Source organism: Glossina fuscipes, unplaced genomic scaffold (assembly GCF_014805625.2).
Source record: "Glossina fuscipes isolate IAEA_lab_2018 unplaced genomic scaffold, Yale_Gfus_2 0, whole genome shotgun sequence".
Classification (NCBI taxonomy): domain Eukaryota; kingdom Metazoa; phylum Arthropoda; class Insecta; order Diptera; family Glossinidae; genus Glossina; species Glossina fuscipes.
The window spans coordinates 43,829,459-43,850,916 of NW_023998414.1; the positions used below are offsets into that span (position 1 = coordinate 43,829,459).

The 21,458-nt window shown below is 33.9% G+C and overlaps 2 protein-coding genes across 3 annotated transcripts in view; both read right to left on the reverse strand.

The window, feature by feature from the left end:
* Positions 1-3,609: 3,609 nt before the first annotated feature.
* LOC119644577 (putative uncharacterized protein DDB_G0271606) lies at positions 3,610-6,578 on the reverse strand. Its single transcript, XM_038044172.1, is given in 1 exon segment — positions 3,610-6,578. A coding segment is annotated over 1 exon segment (2,358 nt). The 5' UTR covers positions 6,556-6,578; the 3' UTR covers positions 3,610-4,197.
* Positions 5,092-21,458, reverse strand: part of LOC119644579 (protein tweety-2-like) — a 61,650-nt gene continuing 45,283 nt past the window's right edge. The window contains exons 6-11 of one of the 2 annotated variants that reach the window (XM_038044175.1): positions 13,703-13,933; positions 13,384-13,635; positions 9,339-9,457; positions 9,001-9,276; positions 8,538-8,939; positions 5,092-6,865 (exon numbers count right to left, since the gene is read on the reverse strand). In XM_038044175.1, coding sequence (XP_037900103.1) covers positions 6,730-6,865; positions 8,538-8,939; positions 9,001-9,276; positions 9,339-9,457; positions 13,384-13,635; positions 13,703-13,933 — 1,416 coding nt within the window. In that variant the 3' untranslated portion in view covers positions 5,092-6,729. The remainder of the gene's footprint in view (positions 6,866-8,537; positions 8,940-9,000; positions 9,277-9,338; positions 9,458-13,383; positions 13,636-13,702; positions 13,934-21,458) is intronic. The other variant, XM_038044176.1, reaches the window with a different exon arrangement.

Sequence of the window (21,458 nt, forward strand, 5' to 3'; positions counted from 1 at the left end):
AATACTACATAAATATGTATAATATATATGTATATTTAAATATTTTTGAAATTTTACGACAGTATTTTGAATTGAACATTTCAAGAAGTTTGTTATAGTTGTTGTTATGTATATAACTAAGTGAAAGTGTATTTGCCTGCTTGTGTAACTGGTTTGTTATATGCGATTGTAGAACTTATAAACTATATAATTTTTCTTCTTTTTCTTCGTCTTTGTCTTCGTCGTCTTCTCTTCTCTCTTCTTCTTCTTCGTGGCGCTTTCAAAAAATGCAATTTAAATATTTTTTATAACTATATGTATAATATTTTCGTTACTCGTTTTATAGATTTAAATCGAGGATAAGTCGTGCATTATCATTATTACTATTATTATTATTATTATTTAATTGCCGCTATTATTACTTAATAAATTTTTCAATTTCTTTCATATCTAAAAAGAAGTCTTCATTTTTTATGCGTTTCTTTTGTTTTGAATTATTCAGAAGTACAACGTATGTGAGAGTGTGGGAGTAGTTAGCGTTAGAAGTAGAATTATGTTAACAAATGTATAGACATTAGGTTAGAATTTGGTTTAACTTTTAATTCATTTCTTAAAGTCTTATTCATAATTAATATTACAAACTTATAGCGGGTTCGTTTCGTTTTTAAATTTGCAAGAAATTTATTACGCGATACGGATAGAGAGCAAAACTGTGCTAATTAAAAAAAGAATTGCAAAGATTTGTTTATAACTATTTTTTTTTATGTTTTTTTTTTTTGTTTTTTATTTCTTTTTTTATGTTTAAGTAAGGTAAATAAATAAGAATGATTCATTGAGAGGATTTTTGCAATAATTTTTATTTCATTCTTTTGTTTTTTATTAAAATTTTTTTCTCGTTTTAAAAACGACTACTTATTTACGATTTGTTTTTCTCTTCTTTTTTTTCACGTATTTTGATCTAAAATGTTTATCATATTTATGTTATGATTGTTTTTTTTTTGCTTTTCTTCATTTTTATCTAACGTTTTTATTTACTTTTTTTATATACTTTTCTTTATGCGGAAATTGTTTAATGTTGATTTTCTCATATACTTTTGGAATTAAGTTGTCTTCTTTTCTTCATTATTATTTTTATTATTATTATTATTATTATTATTATTAATTTCTTCACTTCTGAGGAGAGTATGTTTTTAAATATGCTACGCTTAAATTCGATTTAAGGCTAACATGTCTGTCTATTGTAAACCTTTAGCATTCGGATTGCACAAATCATTTCGTCTTCTTTGTTGCGGTCCGAGAGAGAAAAAAATAAAAAAAAGAAAATTTCATATTTTTTCAGAGTTAAGAGAGAAAAGTTGCACTTGTGCGTTTTAATAGATCCTAAAATCGAACAAAAGATCAGTATTAGCGAAGAAAATCTCCTCTTAAATAGATTGGAATGTTTTTTAATTTAATCAATATTTTTTAATAACTATTTTACATAATATTCGTTGCTTTTTTGCTTTAATTTTCTATTTTCTTCTTTTTTTTTTTTGTTTTCTTGATTTAATCTTGCATTTCAAAGGAGAAAAAAAAGAAAAAAAAACAACATTGTTATAAGACTTGGTTTCTTCTACAATTTTGTTTTAAAGTAATTATTATTTGCATCTGCACAGCAGAAATAAATTATATACTAACATTTATTAATTACTTTCGCTTCTCCACGATTTGAAAGAATATGAAGTATCATAATTACAACATCATACAACATTACTTATAAATTTCATACTCTTTGCATTTAATTTTTTATTTTTTTTAATCTATTTAAACATTGAGTTTTAAAAAAAATTTTTTATAAATATATAAGCATTTATTTTATTGCTAAACGAATTTCTAATACGCTACTTTTATAAAATTGTGACTGTGTTCGTATAATATACATATGTACGTCAATAGCGGTTTTTGCCCGTGTAATCCGTGTAACAAGAAAGTATGAGAAATTGAGAGATTGAAAGATGAACGATACGAATAGAGAGAGAGAGAGAGAGAGAGAGAGAGAGAGAGAGAGAGAGAGAGAAAGAAAGATTGCTTGGAAACACGCTCAAACGATCCATTCATTCATTTTTTGCAAAAATCATAATAACTTAAAATGTGGAAGAGAGAGAAGGAAAGGGAGAATGAGAGAGAGTGAGAGAGAGAGGCAGAGGAGTAAGTGTGATGATTTTCTTGTTTCATGAGTTTGAACACATACCTGTAAAAGAGATAATGCGTGAGCTTACGGGGGACATATGTAGAGAGTAAAACTTTTGTAAAACGAAATATAAATAGCTTCGTCTTTTGTTTTTTTTTGATTTTTTGTTTTTTTTTTTAACTTCTTATACTATAATATAATTAAAAATTTGTGGTAATTCTGTTAACTATTGATAAATAAAGAGATATCAATCAATTATTTACAGTTAATTCAACATAGAAAAAATGGAAAAATAAATGCAGCTCCTTTAAGATGTTAATGAAAAGAGAAGAAAGAAAGAAACAGATAGATAAATAAGTGCAGAGAGAGAGAAAGAGAAAGGGAGCGAGCGAAGAATAATATTACATCGAGAAAAATAAATGCAATTACCGACCTGAACATTGCTTAAACTTTAATTCTTTTTGTGTCATTATAAACAAAATGGCATTTTCTAATAAGTTTTAGTAAATTTTTTTTATTTTTATTTTTTTTTTTACTTTTTATTTGTTTTTTATTTTTTTATTATATTATTTAACTATTACCATATGTATATATGTATGTATATTTAAATAAGTGTAATGTAATTTTTGCTTTTTATATTTGTAATCGGAATTTCTTTTTTGTTTGATTTATTTGTTTTGTTTGTTTGTCTGTTTGTTTGTTTGTCTGTCGTAAGTGTAACTTGAGCTTTATTTTGATTTTTTGTTGTTGTTGTGTTTTCACTGTAAGTTTAGTTTGTAGACGTCACAAAAATTTTTGTAGTTTGACTTTGTGCACCGGTATTCATAATAATAACTACTCTCAATGAATGCAAAAACTGCTAAAACTTCTTTTTTAAATCTTTAATTTTTGCATAAATAATTTAAAGACAACGTTCTTTGAATAATATAAGAAAAAAAAGTATACAAATTTAATATAAATAACATACATAATATCTACACAGTATAACATTGGGTCTTTGTTGCGATCTCATGATGTTCCGTGAAAACTTTTTCGATTTAAGACTCTGCCGATCAGAACAGAATCTTATTAATCGTGATTAAATCAGTCAAAAGTATTCTTACATAATATTTTCTTTTACAAGAAACGGTACGTTTTCATTTTCCTTTTTCTTTCGTTTTTTTTGTTTTTTTTGTTTTTTTTTTGTTTTCTATTTTTTAAGTATAACTTGTCTTCGACTAATTTAACCATTTCAGTTATTGTTTTACGATGTGGACTTGTAATCGGTAAATATAATTTCTTAAAAGAAAAATATTACATAAAACAAATATCGTGTCAACAGTCAGTCTTCACGTTTCACACGTTGGTCGGATGAAAACCCGTGATATTAAAAAAAAAAATAATAATAATAATATCCTGTAGGTTTTGGCAAAATCGCAATACTAAACTTAATCATTAACATCAATTTAGACGTGATTGAATTTGAAAGGGGGGCAGCAAATAGACGACACATCATACTTTATTTTAGATAAATTAATTGATGATAATTATTTGTATATGTGTGGTATTATTGTTGTTGTTCTTGTTGATAATGGTGTGTTAAAAGGACGATCGAGGAAGAAACATATAGAGATAGCGTGTATGTCACAATTTCACAACTCGACTCTTACCACTATAGCTACAATTGATATAGTTTTAGCATAATTTATAACAAAGCAACAAATTTCAAAAAAACACAAAACGAAAAAAAAAACAAGAGGCATTATTACATAATTACATCCAATTAAACTACGTAACTAACATACAATGGCAACGCAAAAGTACATTGGGAGCTATCCACACACTTTTTGTTATAATAAATTATTATTAGAAGACCGTACCCAATGTCCACCACCACCTTGGTTAAGCATTTTCTAGTCACCGTGACTCAACCAGTTATGTGGCTTAGTTAGCTAATGTTATTAATTGGCTAATTAATCCTACCAAGTTGCCACATAAATGGTTTGCACCCGTTTGGGTGGCGGTGACCCCTCAGCAGTGGGGATAAATTTTTATGACGTCTCTAAAAATCATACTTTAAATGTTTTTTCACGCCGTTGTTGTTGTCTCTGTTGTTGGTGCGGTTGCTGCAGTGGTGGTTGCTGTGGTATATCTGATGACTGATTTAAGTGGTGTGATGTCTGATGATGATTTATGCCACCATTGGTTATACTGCTGCTGAATGCATGTGTCATAGCACCATTTATAATTGTATCGTCATATGTGTACGAACCTATGCGGTGATCACTTCGACTGCGTTCACGATCATGTGTGCGTTCCCCTCGATGATGATCCATGACATTAAGGCCACCATTGCGATATTTCAAATTTGCGACTTGACTTTGGGAGCGCCGATTACCCAACCTGCGTAATTCATATTCTCTCGCGTCAGCCACGTCGAAGGTGGCAGCACGTTGATGATGTTTTGCGGCTGTTACTGCAGAATGAGATTGACGTTGTATACCGGATTGCTGCGACTCGTAAGCTCCCGGACAATATTCATCGTATTCGTGGTCAATGCATGTATTCGCATTACACACCACAGCTGGAATTGACGTTTCCTGACTGTCTCTGCTACGCGACGACGAGCGATGTTTTTTGGGGGGTAAAGGGATGGGCGCGGTAGAGGTCACAACTGTGCTATGGTTGCTGCCGGCCATTGCTACGGCTGAAGTGCCAGATGTGGTATGGCATGCAGAACGCCTTACTACATCTACACCTCCGCCGCAGCAGGCGCATTCCTACAATTCAGTTACCGAGTACATGTCATTGTTGCCATGCGAACCGCCTCGTTTTAAAGATCGATAATACATTTGCTGTTGAGCGTCGACCAACAATTGCTGTTGCTGCTGTTGATGTTGTTTAGCTGTCGCACTTGTCGAGTGATGATAATTGTTATTGGGTGTAGTAGCCACTTGTGATGATGAATGACGTTGATGAAAGTATGAGTTTGGTTGCCCCGAATCATAAGAATATTGTTTTCTAATATTTAAATGGGCGCTCTGCTGCTCCCCATAACCCGAGTTCGAGCGTGCGTTATCCAAAGTTTCCGAACGGCGAGGACGTTCGTGTCTATCACGTTCACGTTCACGCTCCCTTTCTCTTTCCCTGTCTCGCTCTTTTTCGCGTTCTCGTTCGTAGGATTGTTGTTGATGGCGTAAATTACTTAGCTTTGGTGGCGGGACTTGTGGTATTTGTTGATGTAGCTCGCTACTGCCAGCATTGTGTTGCCGTGGTGATGTTTTATGTCGATTTTTGGGCGGTAAAGTAGGAGGCTGCAACTGATTAGTTGTTTGTTGGTTTAAATTGGTTGATTGGGTAGCAGTGTGCACAGCTGTATTAGCAGCTGACAATTGTAATTTTTGTGTTTGTGGTCTTTGTAGTGAGCGATATTGATTTAGATTAGCAGCGCATAAGGGCTGAGGTGAAATTTTTGATTGCTGATGCTGTTGTTGCAGCGTCGCTGGGTTGGGAATTTCCGGTAACGGTTGATTAACAATTGAATTAGGATTTAGTGAACGGGGTGGTGCTGATTGTAACGTCTGAATCTGCGTTGGTGGTGGAAGGGGCCGGGGAGTTGCTGAAGGTGTTTTAGGGGGCAGTGGAATGGGTGGATCTAAAGATGGTGGTGGTGGCTTTTGCTGGGCCTGGGACTGTTGCAGTTGTTGATAACTAGAGCTTTCAATACTGTATACAGCTGATGGAGGTAAAATATGAGTAGTTGGTGGATGATGTTGCATCACCGATGATTGCTGCTGAGAGTTGGCTAAGGTTGGTGTTACTGCCGCTTGCTGTATTTCCTGTAATTGATACTGTGGTTGTTGTTGTTGTTGTTGTTGCTGCTGCTGCTGCTGCTGCTGTTGTTGTTGTAACTGATGTTGCTGTTGTTGGATTTGCTGTTGCTGATGCTGTATTTGTAACTGTAATTGTAATTGTTCTTTGGCATATGAGCTGCCCACACCGGTTGTTCCAGGGATTTCAGTGAACGTATTCTTTGGTTTAGGCGGGGGTAAAGGCGGTGGTGGTGGTTGTGTAGTTGGCTGGGTTACAACAACATCTGTAGGATTGCTTGGGTATGCCTGCGTAATGCAGTCAGGCTGAGAGCAATAGTCTTTCGAAACCGTAGCTATGGAGGGGGTTTTGGCGTTACGCAAATTCGCTGATGGACTTGTGCCTTTCAATGAACCACCGTAACGTCCAACGTGCCGTAGGGTAGCACATTTACTGGCCGTAGCCGCAGCTACTACATTCAAATTATTGTTACCACGAACTGCTTTCGGTCCAATGCTGATGTATTTCGGGTCAAAGCGATTAAAACTGTTATTGGTGACATCACGCGGATCTTTATCATCGTCGCGATCTAAACCATTGCCTGTGGATCTGTACATCGTGTTAGAGGTCTGAGATGAGAGTACTGAACGTAGTGACGAACCAGCTGAACGAGGGAGGGTGGCTGAAGTAAATATGCTCTTTAAAGAATTTCTGCCAATACCATTCGAGGTAATGCTACTGTTAAGATTAGTAAAGCTTTTGCCTGCATACGTGTTGCAGGCAAGCGAATCTCAGTAAAAATCGCTGGATTCTAAGGTCTTACACTGTTTACTGAGCGTGGCATACTTGCCGTTGTTAGGACCGCTCAGATATGATGATGATTGCTGCTGATGAGATGGTAAACGGCCCAGGGTATGATGACCAGAACTGCAGAAAGTAAAAATAAAAACCGCATTAATTTAAAAATTCGAAGGAAAGTTCTGCTTTGTGAAAGCTGAAGCCTAAGTGTGGTTGTAAATGATTTTGAAAAAATTGTAAAATATGTGCGAATTTGTTTATATCTCTTTTATATAGTTGTGGCGATTTTTTAGGGAAAGTTTAAAGATAAGGCATATATGCAAAACATATGATTCATGCTTACTGAATATTGTGAAGGTTTCGATTACCCAATTTTAATGGGTGTGTTCATAATTTGTCATAAGTTACGTTGTAAAACGTGAAAATTATAAAGATTTGCAAAACTGGTTATAATTGAAAAGTGAAATAAAGTATTGACCCTTATGCCCATCACTGAACGATGGCGATACACTATATTTATTCTTTTGTTCGTAATATCCAGAGCCTCCACAAAGTACATGAAAATGTCTGTCTACACGCCCAGTAGTCGTCTCAGTTTGACTATCGCGAAAATTGAAACGGTAGGTTGAAGTTCGACAGATACATCCTTAGTTGATTTTCGTATGGAAGACATATCCTGGATGATTGACTTTTGACGTAAATGTTTCTTTAAGCGGAAATGAAAACAAATTTAATACGAATATTACGCGAGACCGTCATAACGCCCCTGACTGATTAGCTAAACATTCCTGTATCCTGTTAAAATGATAGGTAGATTAGGGGCTCGACTCGAGGTTATTTTTTTTTTTTCGTAGATAAGGATTCGCAAATAATGAATCATACGTGTACACATATATTCCTTTAATAATGTTGTTATTTGTGTGAGTGCGATTATCGATTAACAGAATGGAAATTATTTACATAGAAATCTATCATTCTTAACGATATTTTCATTCCTCTTCAAAATTTATAGATTTTATATGAAGACAATAAAAATAAAGAAGAGAAATTGCTGTCATTCGTGTTTTCATATAGTCTTCTGTTAATACTTGACTATAATGTGTGTGTGCTCGTATGAATAGCTCGTGTGCGTGCGTTTGCATATATACATGGACGTATGTATATGGATATGTTTTTATTTACTCTTCAAATATTTAATATTAAGTAAAAGCGTCGCCTTTCTAGGGTGCAATAAAATCGTGGCATTATTCAACTCAAAACTGAAGGAAACAAAAACGAATAAAGAGAAAAAAAAAAAAAAAAAAAAAATACCAGCATATAATAATGCATAAATAAAACAGTTATAATTAAAAATAAAATAGTTATAATTGCGACAGCGAAGAATCTCAGACTTTTGCTAATTGACTAGATTTTGAAGATTTGTTGGTTTTTGGGAGGTTTTGACTCTGCTATTGTCTGAATTAACTGAACAGGCTTTTTGCTGAAGACGTAATGATATTTTTTTTTTTTCAAAAACCTATAAATACTTTATTTATTTAATTATTTTAGTTTTTTTAAAGGAATTCTATCTGCTTGTTAACTTATTAAGTGAATTTGGGCTTTCTTAATGCAACTTCTTTAAAGATATAAGTATTAAGCAAATTTTTGATCAATTTAATCGTTATTTCCTGGTTAGTAGACAAACGCAAGTGTTTATATAAATATTTTTGAAAAAAGGTATTCGAAAAAAAGAAGAAATGAATAAATAAAAAAAAAAAAAAATGTATAAGGAAATCAATTAAATAAAAAAACAAAGCCATGCCTTATGCCATGCACCACAACATCATAACCGGGCGGTGGTGAGGGTGATAGTCTTCTGTTGTTAACAGCACTACTAACACCTGCACCACCAGTTCTACTGCTGATCGCAGTACTACCCAGAGTAGTGTTAGTTTTGTGATGATGTTGTTGTTGATGATGAAGGGGATTGTTGTATGTGGCGACGAACCCTGTTCTTAATCCGTTGGCGGTGCCATTGCTACGCGAACTGCCTAAAGTGCCAGTGCTGCCTGTCGTCATGCCACCATGTAATTGCTGATGATGCAATAAAGTACGGTTAATAGTGCCCGTATGATGCAAAGGTGCAGTGGGTGATATATTGGCGCTTGGCGCATTCGAAGGAAATAATGGAACCGTCTCCGATTTATCAATATCCATGGATGGTCTATACGTATAAATTTAAATACTTAAATAATAAATCATTAATTCAGGAAAATATATTAAACCTTCGTTTGTTTAAATAAATCCAAGCATGCGAATCAGCGTAAACTAAAATTGTGAAAAGGAATGAGGTCAATAAGCCAGCTACCATCATTAGACTTAAACCTAGTAGGCCACCGCCGCAAAGACCGCGTAAAGCGTCCGCGTAATGTCGATCTATTGCCCGACGATCCAATGTGGCCGACAACACAGTTAAATTTCGTTTCGTTTCTTCCAAATCGTTGTCCATCGCTTCCAGCGTTTTATGCACATCTATACGTGGATATGTTTCTTGACTCATTCTATAAATTAAATGCAAATTAAATTTGAATGTTCGCCCCTTGAAGAGATTTCTTAGTTTTACCTTTGAATTAAGTAAACTGACTCTCTGGCGCGCTCCACCAAATCACGGGATTCATTTAAGCGTAAAATAAAACGATTTCTTAAAGTGCCACAATTAAGAAAATATACATAAGGGCTTCGCTGTAGATTAGAATTAAAACATCATGAATTAAAATTATATTTAAAAAAAAATTAGATTTAATTCGTAATAAATTTGCAATTCTCTCCTTCTTCTTCATCTTCTTGAAATTCAATGGGTTTTGTAACTAATCGAGAACAGTACTTAGGAATGTTTAATCTTAAACATGCTCTGTACCGTGTTGTGAACGCTCACTCCCATAAAAATCGTAATAAAAATTTGAAATTTCATGGAATTTTCATATATTGAAGATGTTAAGGTGTCCCAACGATTTGTCCTAACTACCATAATATTTCCTCAATTGTTTTTTTTTTCTCTCTCTTTGATCTTACTTGTGTGTTTTTGTATCTGAACGGGTGATAAATTAATGTTGGCAGGTCTACTCGATTTCGGAGAAACGTGAGTCGAGGAATAGGTATGGCAATGTCTCTTTATTATACCCACCATTGTTTTCTTCCAAAATATATGTAACACTCAAAAGGAAGCTTTAGAGACACTTCAAAGTATATATATTCTCGATCAGCGTGAAATTCTGAGTTTATTTAGCCATGTCCGTCCGTTTGTGTGTCTGTGTAGTGTGCGTTTTTTGCACTCTCCTTGTTGCAAGAATGAAGATATCAACTTAAAATTTGCTAGAACCATTGGAAGTTTCTGCATGCAGTTTGCTATTTAAAATGGGCCAAATTAGTCAGAGCAAAAGCACGCAATGGAGCGTAAACTGAATACAGCTCAGTTCTTTTTGGAAAAAAATTCTGGATTTTTGTTCGTTTCTCGGAAATGACTAAAATTAAAATCCTGAAATTTTCCTCATTTACTTTACGAAAGTCTACTCTTTGGGTGCGAAAATCGGCGATGCCTACACAAAGTCACGAGCAACTAATTAATATTTCTTTCAATTTTTCCAGCTTTTATGGTTATTTATAACAAGGCAAACAAGATCGAATTTTTAAAACTATTTTGTACACACCTTAAGTGAAGATATATTATCTGCCTAAAAATGGGTTAATTTTAAAATGAATATGGTAGACATCGCGATCAGTAGCTTCTTAATAGTACTAGCGATATGGGTACCAAATCAAGGCACATGGAGAGTAGATTCCGAAAAACATGGTGGTGGTGGGTATGCGAGATTCGGCCCTCGTCGAATATAAATTTCTTACTTGTTTTTATTTTCCATTGAAATTACAATTACATCTTTAAAAAATTAAATTGTAAAAAACGATTTGGTTTCAATTTCTTTCTTTTTCTCTTTAGGTCTACTTCAGAAAGCAGCAATATTCGTCTACAGACATGATCGTATATAGTAACTTGTTGAAAACCCTATTGAAAACGCAGTGTTCTCGGTTTATTTATGGAACAGCACCTTTATATTGTATATTAAGTATTTTAATCTTTGAATATGTTATTAGAAAATTAGCAGTGTCAAGTTAACCGTCACGAAACATGTTACCTTAACAGAGTACGAGGCAAATGTGCAATCAAATTCTAAAAGGAAAACAAACAATGTCAAATGGAAGAATACAGCGATATGAAATGAAAATTAGAAGACAAAGCACATGTCGTTAAATTCTTCATCTTTAATTCATCGTCATCATTTTCTTATATTATGGGCCGTTTTTAAAGCAAAGAAAGACGGGACAGTTTTCTAAGACCCAACTTTAAGTCCAAGTCTGCTTTATTCCAATTCAACTGCTGGGCTTTTCGTTTTCAATGGATGAAGCGTATAGTCAGGAAGCTTCAGAGACCCCACAAACTATATATATATTCTTAGACAATATCAAATTCTTAATCGATTTAAGCTTGCCCGTCTGTCTGCTTGTCCATTTGTCCGTCCGTAAGTCTGTGGGAAACATTCTTGTCACCGCAAAAATGAAGCTGCAGACTTTAAATTTTTCAGAAACATTGAAGCTTCTTGCACGTAGGTTAGTATTGAAAATGGGCCAAGTCGATCGAAGTATACGCCTACAGTAACGCGTAAACTAAGAAAACCTCTGTTTCTCAGAAGCAATAAAAGATTGGTTTTTGGATCATTACTCATGAACTACAGTAAATACGTTCACAAAAATTTGAACGTATATTCTACAGGTGATGATGTAGTACTTATATAAAACGTGTAAAAATTGACCACACCTACTTAATATTATAGTTTGTTATAACTTTTTTTTTTTTTTTCATTTAGAACGTTCAGAAGCACGGTTCCCACATAAAGTATATAAATTCTTCAATTTTCATTTTGGAATGCATTTAAACATGTCTGTCCATCTGACCGTCTACCGAACTGTGTAATATATGTGGTAAACATTGACCCCGTTCGCAAAAATGAAGATATCGCCTAGAAATTTGTGAATGAATTTGCAAATGATCAAAATCGGCGAAAAGGCACATCTGCAATGCCCACGTGTCTATGCAGCAAAAACTGTGAACATCTTTGCTTTCCGTATCTTTTGAAAATGAGAAAATATCAGCCGGGCCCACTCAATATTATAGATTATGAAAATTTGGTAGCTTTTTAGGATCACGGTAATCGATATAAAAGATTTGATCAAGACCGAATGTAATTTTCTTATTTGTTGTAATTGTTACGGCTTTGTTATGGCACGCTTTTTATATTGACTTTTCATTCATTTCCATGCGGACAAATTAACTCATATTTAATTTAATAAATTTCATAATTAAGTTTGCTTCCGTTTGGTAATAATTTGTTTTTATTTTGCATTTTCCCACTTTGCCAAAAGATTCGTTGCATATGGATTTTGGACTGTGTTAAGCAAGTTCGTAAAATTCAATTTCGCACTTAATAAACTATGCCTGGCTTTAATAGCTTTGAAAATTTTTTCCATGTTTGTTGTCTTTTGGCTTTGGGCCAATCTGCAAGTGTGAGACGTTGAGAAAAGGAGGAGAAAAACTTTAGAAATATTTGTGCCGAAAGAAGTTTTAACAATTTTTTACTTACTTACTTCGCTGTAAGTAAAATATATCTAATGGTCAGTTCATTGATTTGGCCAAAGTTTGTTCCGACTTTTGGGCTACTTTAGCTTGCCCTTGTTTTTAAATTATTATTATTTTTCTTTTTTTTTGTTTGTTTGTTAAAAAGACTTATCAAACAAACTTCTCAAATATTCATTTTGCTTTTTGTTTTTTTTTTTAATTTTTAAAAAGAATTTAAGACGTAAATGAGAAAATGATTTCTCCCCTTTCTCTTTTATTTTTCCGTCATAATTTTTTTTCTAATTAAGCTATGCACGCACATAGAAATTAATGAAAATATAGAGAATTGTGCAAAAGGATTTTTTATCTGTTTTGTAATACATTTCTTGGTAGCGTCATTGTCTACCAATAAGAGGAGGCAGTTTAAATTAATCACGGAATGGAACATTTATTTCCCGCATCCATTCATTGTAGCAGTCAGACTGACAATACTTACGAAAACATGCGAATCTCCAATTGGGTCGTGATTTATACACGTGTGAAAACTACACTCTTACTAGTCGGTGCTGGGAAGTTTGTCTGACTATTTCCCTTTGGCTTTCAAAGCTGCAGAGACGACGACAAATTGAAATGAACTTGGTCACCTGGAATAATTCAAGTGTACTGCGAATGTGTCAGAAAATTTTCTAATTCTTATCGGCCAAATGTCATCGCAATGATATATTTGACAGATCATTTTTATTAATTAAATTATAATAATTTTTTTTAACCGTAACGAAATCTCTTTGCAAAGAGTTTATTTGAAAGTTTTCTATTTATGATTGAGCGGAAATCGTCAGCCATCAAAGACTAAACTAACAGTCGAAAAAAGAAGGTTGGAAGAGAATTCACATTGAGTTTCATTTTAACATCGGTGCGATAGGGATAGCAAGCATTACAGTGACGTACAAATCATCGTTTTGTACGCATAGGTTTTCGATTTATCTCTTCTGCTACTTACCATGCCCACTTGGCGGCACATGTACTCGTGTGGGCGCATACAAAAATCACCCGCTGCCACCGATGAGGCCAAATAAATGCCCGACAGCAGCCAGCACATAATAATACAAAATAAACCGGATACGCTGAAAAATATAAGAGCACAGCGGGATCGACGTGCGACGCCTATAACCAAAACAGTGCACAACAGTAACAGCAACGTCAGAAAACCCAAAGTTGCTGGCCAGCGTATTGATTCGTAAAGTTCCCCCATCTGCGATAAGCAAAAGGAAAAATGAAATTCAACACCTCCTTAACGCAAAATTCGAAATTTTCGCTACCTGTAATAAGCCCATGAGTGTATCGTCGTCGTTCTCACCGCCTTTCGTCTTCATAAAATACAGCACCATATTGTCGAGACTCGTGACAGCTCTTGAGGTATTTTCGCGCACTAAATTACATGTCTCTATCAACAGCATTACTGCTGTCTGATTGTATTGCACTCGTTCGATTTGTGCCTCCAATCGATGTTGCGACATCTTCCGTTCCAGGTCATGTTTAATTGCTTCAGTCTGCAAGAAAATCAGTTATTTGATAATTTTTTAAATAATTAACTACGTCCCGGCCGTTAACTTACAATTGTATGATTAAATACTATTATGCTAATGCACCTTACGCTCAACGTAACATAAAGAACATGTTATGTTATTAATGTTGTTGTAATGTAGTTTTGCTTTCAACAAAATTCCATTATCTTACCACTAATTGCCTCCTTATCATATATTATGATTATTGTTTCTTGAAAATGAAACTTAAATTTCCATTTAACTAATAAAGATATTTATCGGCTTACCAAGCTAACAAGAGATCTGCACAAAGCTTGCAAATAAACTTGTTAATTAGTTAACAGAACTCTTCGTTGTGAGTGTATGATGTTATAGGTGGATTTAATAATTAGGAAACTTAGTCTGTTTAGGTACATACGACGTGATCGGAAATGTAAATGTTTTCTTTGGAAGTTATGTTTAATAAATGTTTGAAATGCGCTCCTCGATCGTCCAAATCGAAATTTGAAAACACAACAACGCTACCAAACTAAAAAATCTCGGAATACCTTTCTAATGACTAAATAATTATGAATATTTTGTTTAGAAGCGGTTTTTGGAAGTCATATATCTATTACAACGGAGTATGCTGTACGTATACTAACGAATATGTTTTGCCTGCCACGGACATACATTGCTTTGCCAAATAGACAGACTGCAAGACCGATTAAATGAAGTGACTTTGCTATAAGCTATACTCGGTAGAAGATTTTCTTGGCATTAGGAAGGCCGCAAATGATGACGACATGCACTTCTCGAATAACGCATTAAAGCCGATTAAATGTATTAAAAAAGATAAAACCTAACGAAATCAGACGCGATGGTAGACCGTTCATCCAATCGCCCAAAACGTCAAGTGGACAATTATAAAGATGTCGTTTCCTAGGGAATGTCAAGCTGAATAATCCGAGGTTCCCTACGAACTATAGACTGTAAGGCAAAGAAAGATTAGTTGGTCCTTCAGCTATTATTACAGTTTAGCTTAATTTGCCTTGTGCACAGAATATTCATTCGTATCGTTGAAATGAAATTTCTTCTCATACAGTTGTACACCGCTTGTGCGTGTAGTGTTGTGAACTTTGTTCAGAAGTAGTTGGGAGCGGATGGACCTTTCATTATAACAATCCATTGAGATAGAAAATGCTTTCGAATGGGCATAAGCATGCCTCCTTCTTGTCTATCCATCGGATGTCACTGTCCATGTATAGTTCCGTTCAACGTACATAACCTGGCATTTGCGGTATTCTGTTGAAAATAGAAAAGAAGCCTTTTTTGAGAAAGTCTTTACGTGAAATAAATGTTCTCGTCTATTACATGTGTTCTCAATTTAATAGTTGTATTGGGATCGGATACGGCCATTTTTGAAATCGTCTCTATTTCAAACGTTCTCACGAGAGATAAACCTCTAATATAATAAGCAGGTTTTACTTTTAGTATTTTATGATATGGAAATTGGTTTAGAGGCAAATTAGGACTGCTCCCATACAAAGATTCCCATGTAAGTAAGCAACAAGATTTTATTCTTATAGTATTTTATAATCAAAATAACTGAAGTATTTTATTAGGTGGCATTGACGACTTTCACCGACCATAACGTTTTCATTTGCTTTCGTTGATCTCGTCTTAAGTTTTTGTTCTAATTCTCATTGCATATACTATTTATTATTCAATGCTTTTATTTGGCTAAATTAGAAAAAAAAAAATAAGCAACAAATCTCTCATTGAACACAAGTATATATAGATTTTAAATGCAATTTTACGACTCGAGACCATCTAAAGATGTTGCTTCAACGTTTTTATTTTCAAGTCTGTAGTTTTCCGTTTTTATATACCAAATAACGTAGCATATATATAGAATCGTTAATCAGTGCCAGGCTATTGACTCTGCTTTTCCTTTATTACTTTCTGATTGGGTAAAATAAAGATTAAAAAAAAAAAAAAAAAAAAACAAAAAAACAAAAGTACTTAGTTTGACACGTAAGCCGTACCATAAATATATTTGTAACCGAAAAATGTCAATTATCCCTAAACCAAATTACCGAGTTGTAGTAAACAATCAAGTGGTGTGAGTATGAGTCAGTTGGTCAGTGCTTTTGCTATGGGCAACAACAACATCAATTAGTATACTTTAGCGCCATGAATATCTTGCCAGGAAGGACATTGTGTGCAATTAAAACAGAGGAACTTTTACCGAGTTTTTGAAAGCAAACCCTTCTAACCGTACAATAGAATAAAAAGTAAAAAGAATAAAATTAAAAAAAGAAAAAAAAAACTGTTGCAATAGTTTCCAACTTTTCTAAAGTTAGACGAAAATGAACAACCACTGCAGAAAAAGATGTGAAGACATTAATGTCCTGTTTAAAGCTCTTTATAACAAATATCTGTGACCCTTCCGCCTTCCTTTTTAGCGGTTGTTCAACATGCATTAAAAACAAAAAAAAAAAAAAAAAACAAATTTAAAGAGAAGCTCCTTCGCATTTCAGATTGTCATAACATGACTGCAGCTTGATTTTTGTTGTTATAATTATTCTTCCTAAGAAAAAGTAGACAATACGCAAATCTCTTTGAACAAATGATTAATTAAAAAATTTCAAATCAATTTATTTAAAAGAATATTTCAATTTTTTCCTTTCCTTTCGTTAAGCTAAAATCATTTTTGTTCCTCTATATCCGTCGCATGATAATTAGCCCTAACAATTCGTTGACTTTCTGGCCAAAAAAGCTACAATATCACTTCGCTGGAACATTGAACGTTTGCTACTTAAGTTTTTTACTTCCTCCTAAAATTTATTGCTTAGCCGGATGTTTGGCTGGACAGTTTGTATCACAAAAGCTATAGGATGCTTTTCGTCTTTTATCTTAGCTATGAAAACGAGTAAAATTCACAAAAGGTTGCAATTTTATACTTTTTGAACGCTTATCATAGATTTTTTTTTTTGTTTTTATACCCCTCACCGAAGGATGAGTATATGGTATATTCATTTTCTCAAAACAGTTGCAACGCCCAGAAGGATGCATCAGAAATCCTGCAACGTATATGTGTTCTCGATCAGCATCAAATTCTAAATCGATTTAAGCATGTTCGTCTCTCCGTCTGTCGATCGATCAGTCCGTTCGTACAATGTCCGTTAAAATTCTTCTGGCCGCAAAAACAAAGCTATCGACTTTCAATTTGGCAGAAACATCGGAAGTTCTTGCACACAGGATGGCATTGAAAAGGGGCCACATTAGTCGTAGAATAAGCGTACAAAAAGGAATGAAAAATTGATTTTTCGCTCATTACACATAGCAAATAAATGTACAAAAATTTGAACGCAAATTCTATGGTCAATGATGTAGCATCTGTGTACAAAAATGGGAAAAATTGATCATGCCTACCCAATATTAGAGTGTATCAAAATTGAGTTATTTTTTCAATATCTTTATAACACGCAGAGACCAGCTTTAAAAACCCCATAAAGTATACAAATTCTTGACCAGTCTCAAATTTGGAATATACCGAAACATGTCCATCTGTCCATCCGTTTATCTGTCTGTTTGAGTAACTTTGTAGTATTTGTGGTAAACATTCTCCCGTCAGCGAAAACGGAAATATCGCTTACAAATTTGCAACAGAATTCGGATTTATTATTATTATTATTATTATTATTAATTTCGCCAGAGAAATAAATTCTAAGACTAAGCTCCTAAAAGCACTAGCATCTAAGGCTATCGGCTTTTTTTTAATTTTCGAAACTGAGAAAATCAATTGCGCCCGCTCCATATTATAGAGCATGAGAATTTTGTTCTTTTACTTCTTTTGTCTTTTTTTAGGCAAAACGGTAATAGGTATAAAAGGTTCGGTCCCGATCGAATTTAATTTTCTTACTTGTTTTATTATGACCATCAACAGAGTGAATTAATTAATTGTGATATGCGGATTAAGTTAATTAAGATTACGTATATAGTAGTAGCGGCATTAATACTCAAAAATTGTACACACTATGACTACTACTTCTCGAATAGACGAAAAGACGGAATTTTTTTCAGAAGTAATGAGAAAAAGTCGACTAAAACCTTCTACACGGACTATCGGTTCGCTTTTCTTTAATTTTCAATTTTTCTATTCCAATTCTGTTCTATTTTCCTCATATGCTTGATTGCTCAATGGTTAATTATATATATATATAATATAATAATTAAAAAGAGAAGAAAAATAAAGTTTTCCTCTCCGCGTTTTTAGAAAAAAAGTTTTCAGTTTTATTGTTTATTTTTACTCTAGATCGTTATGCATTGTAATGCACGACGAAAACTTTTCATTATTGTTTTCAGCTAAGCTTTGGGGCATTGCTCTGGTTTTACTTTCTGGTCGATACTTTTACACACATATAGATAGACCGACATCTACGATATGCTTCGAGCGCAGAGAATAAACAGTGGGCAAATTAGAGAAAATTGTGAAAAAAACTAAACGCAATATTTTATCGCAACAATAGATTAGACCCGGGAAAAAGTTCGTGAATTTTCTCACCGATGCTAAAAAACATTTTTCTTTCTTCTCTTTTTTACGGATAATACCAACGCTATACTACGTCTAATATTTACTCTGGCTAAAACATAACCAAGTGATTTTCATACACCCTTTTGAAAATCATTACATCAATCAATTAAATCTTTCGAGAGAGTTTTGCAGAAAGCGAAACATGTAGTAAGTGGTCTTCCTAGCCAACCTCTCTCTACTTTTGTCATCGCACTAAAAATGGTTTTGCTGCGATGGAAGGCAAAGGCTTTCAAAACCCAATCACTTACGACTGAGTTAACGCAAAAAAAAAAGAAAGCAAACCGTCATGAACGTTTTCGTTGACGTAGCATTTATTAAGATCATACTGAAATTGTCATACGAAAATATTTTTTTTTTCGACCTATTAGATTCTACGGCTTTTAAAATTTGATGTTGCTTCCCAGGGAGCTTCAGAGCTTTTTTGAAACCATTGCTGACGCGAGGATGATAAAGTGATACCACCACCTGTTTAGCGACACTAGCCATTGGCGGCAGATTATCGGAGGATTGATACCGAAACAATCGATTTTTTGAACTTTAATATTTTGTGAGAAATTTATTTGACAAAAATTATTAACAAATTGGCCATCAAAATGATGTATCGTTGGAGAGAATGGATAATTTTCTTTACGGATATATCAGGTGTTAGAGGGCTTATGGCGAGAAGCTGACTTGTTAATGTGTTGTCAAATTGAAAAATTCGTTCAAAATTGAGCTGAGAAAGAGGTGGATTCATCAAATGTAACTATGTAACTATGGTGGCCATGGAGAAGGTATGTTGGAAATTATTAGTTGTTTGCAAAAGTTTTGATCATTTTTTCACTTGAAAAAGGCATTTATCGAGAGAAATCGGTTCCAGGTATATTAATCAAAATAGTTTCCATAATTTTCTACAAGATTTTGCAATATATTTGGCACCATGTCAATACTATGCCGAAAGAATTTATATTGATATGCACCGATCCGAACCGAGTAAGAAATCAGGATCCTGCTTCCATGTCGTGTGAGTACGCTGGGTGTGGCAGAACTTCCCATTCGAGTTGCAACAGTGTATCTGGAACAACTCATGCAATAAGTGGCCAAAAAATGGCATTTTCAGTCAAGGGATATGATGGAGCGCCATCGCATTAAGCTTCCGAAGGTGGTTGGTGGGCGGCTTCAACAGCAGATTTCTTCAAATTAAACAACAAAACTAATGAACTTGCAAGAAGGAGAATTTTGAGCGTACCATGGTTAGGGTCATGGAACTAATCAACAGTAGTAAATGGAAAACTATTATTTTATGTAGAGGTAGGTCAAAACCATCGAATTCAACCGTTGTACACACTGATATTTACCATTCCTTCATCATTTTTATCTGTAGAACTCTGTGATCAAAATTTTTGCAAACACCTAATATTTTCAGACTACTTAACTTGTTATTCTTCAACGTCTTATTATCAGTTTTATATTGAATGTTTGGAATTATTGTAAATTTAGAAATGATTCTTTAATTCGAAAAAAAAGCTTATCGTTCGTTTTCCTAATTTTTTTTTTTCTTTTGTGTTTTATCCATCAACCAGAATAAGATAGTTGCTGATTGCTAATAATATTTTTCTTTAATGCAGCGCTGATCCCAATAGTCACGCAAAAAAGAAACAAATAAAAGAAAAAATGCTTACATTGCAGACAATAAGGATTTTAATGATCAATTTTCAAAGGAAATATTGTAAGAGAGGAAAGATTGCATCGCCATTTTTCAATTAAAGTTAATGTTTGCTCAATTACGTATAAGTGTTCAAAAGAGAAACTGGTTACTTTAATTAAGTGCTTTGAATGTGAATATGAATATAAATGCGAATGCAAGGCCAAGAACCCGCAATTGCAAGTTTACGTGATAATAAATTTAATTTGTGAAGAGTTAAAGGTTAATTCGGCAAAAAAAAAATCCCAACTTCTCTTTCCCTCTTCCCCTTGACGTTACGTTCCGTAAATATTGCAGGTGCTCTTGTGCTTGCGCCTGTGTGTGTATGTGCGTATGTGTGCGTGGCGCATAGTAAACTTTATGATTTATGCGCTGACAAAAGTTAAGTAAAAATTTGCATTAATATTTTAAACGGAAAAGCGCATATTAATGAGTTGCGGTTGTTGTTTTAGGAAAAAGAATTTAATTAAATATTCATGTGATTTAATATTATATTATTTATTTATTTATTTTTTTATATATGTTATATAAGTAAATGAGAGAAAATATTTAAAAGTATATTACAATTTTAGCGTTTTGTGTGTGTGTGTGTGTGTGGGTGCGCGCGTGCGTTTGTTCGAAGGTATATACTAACTTTGTGAAAGCACCCTGGGGCCGGGTGAATCGACCACAATCAATTAAGAGTCAGTTTCTGAATCGATTTAAGCCTGTCAGTCTTTCTGCTCAATTGGTTTGATATGCAACCCAGACGCATGCCGATCAAACTTGGTACAAGTAACATGTTTTGGCTCAATGATGAATATTTTGACGACCGCGAGTCCATATAAGATTGCACTTGCAAAAAAAATTTTTCATTTTTAATACTTCGTGGCAAAAAACGCTAAAAAGTAGTATTTTGACGAACTGTAATTGATTAGGGAAAATTTGGATGGAATGGAATCATTTTTGGAACTTCGTCGGATAAAAATTCATATGACTTACATAACATACATGCCCCCCGGTCTAAAAAAGAAAACGCGAAAAGTCTGGGAAAAATTTTCGTTCTCTCTTTGTTTGCACGAAATTTTATCAGCCATATTTATAGTGAGAGAAAGTTTAGAAGCGATATTCAACAGTTTTGATAACGAAACGCCTATCAGCCGTAGTCTCCACCGCATATTTTCTCCGTTTTTTTCTCCAGCTTAGAAACCGAGGGTGCTCGAACTTAGGCAAACAGAGCGATTTGGAAAGAAAGAAAGTCGAATTTTACTTTCACTTCATAAGAATTT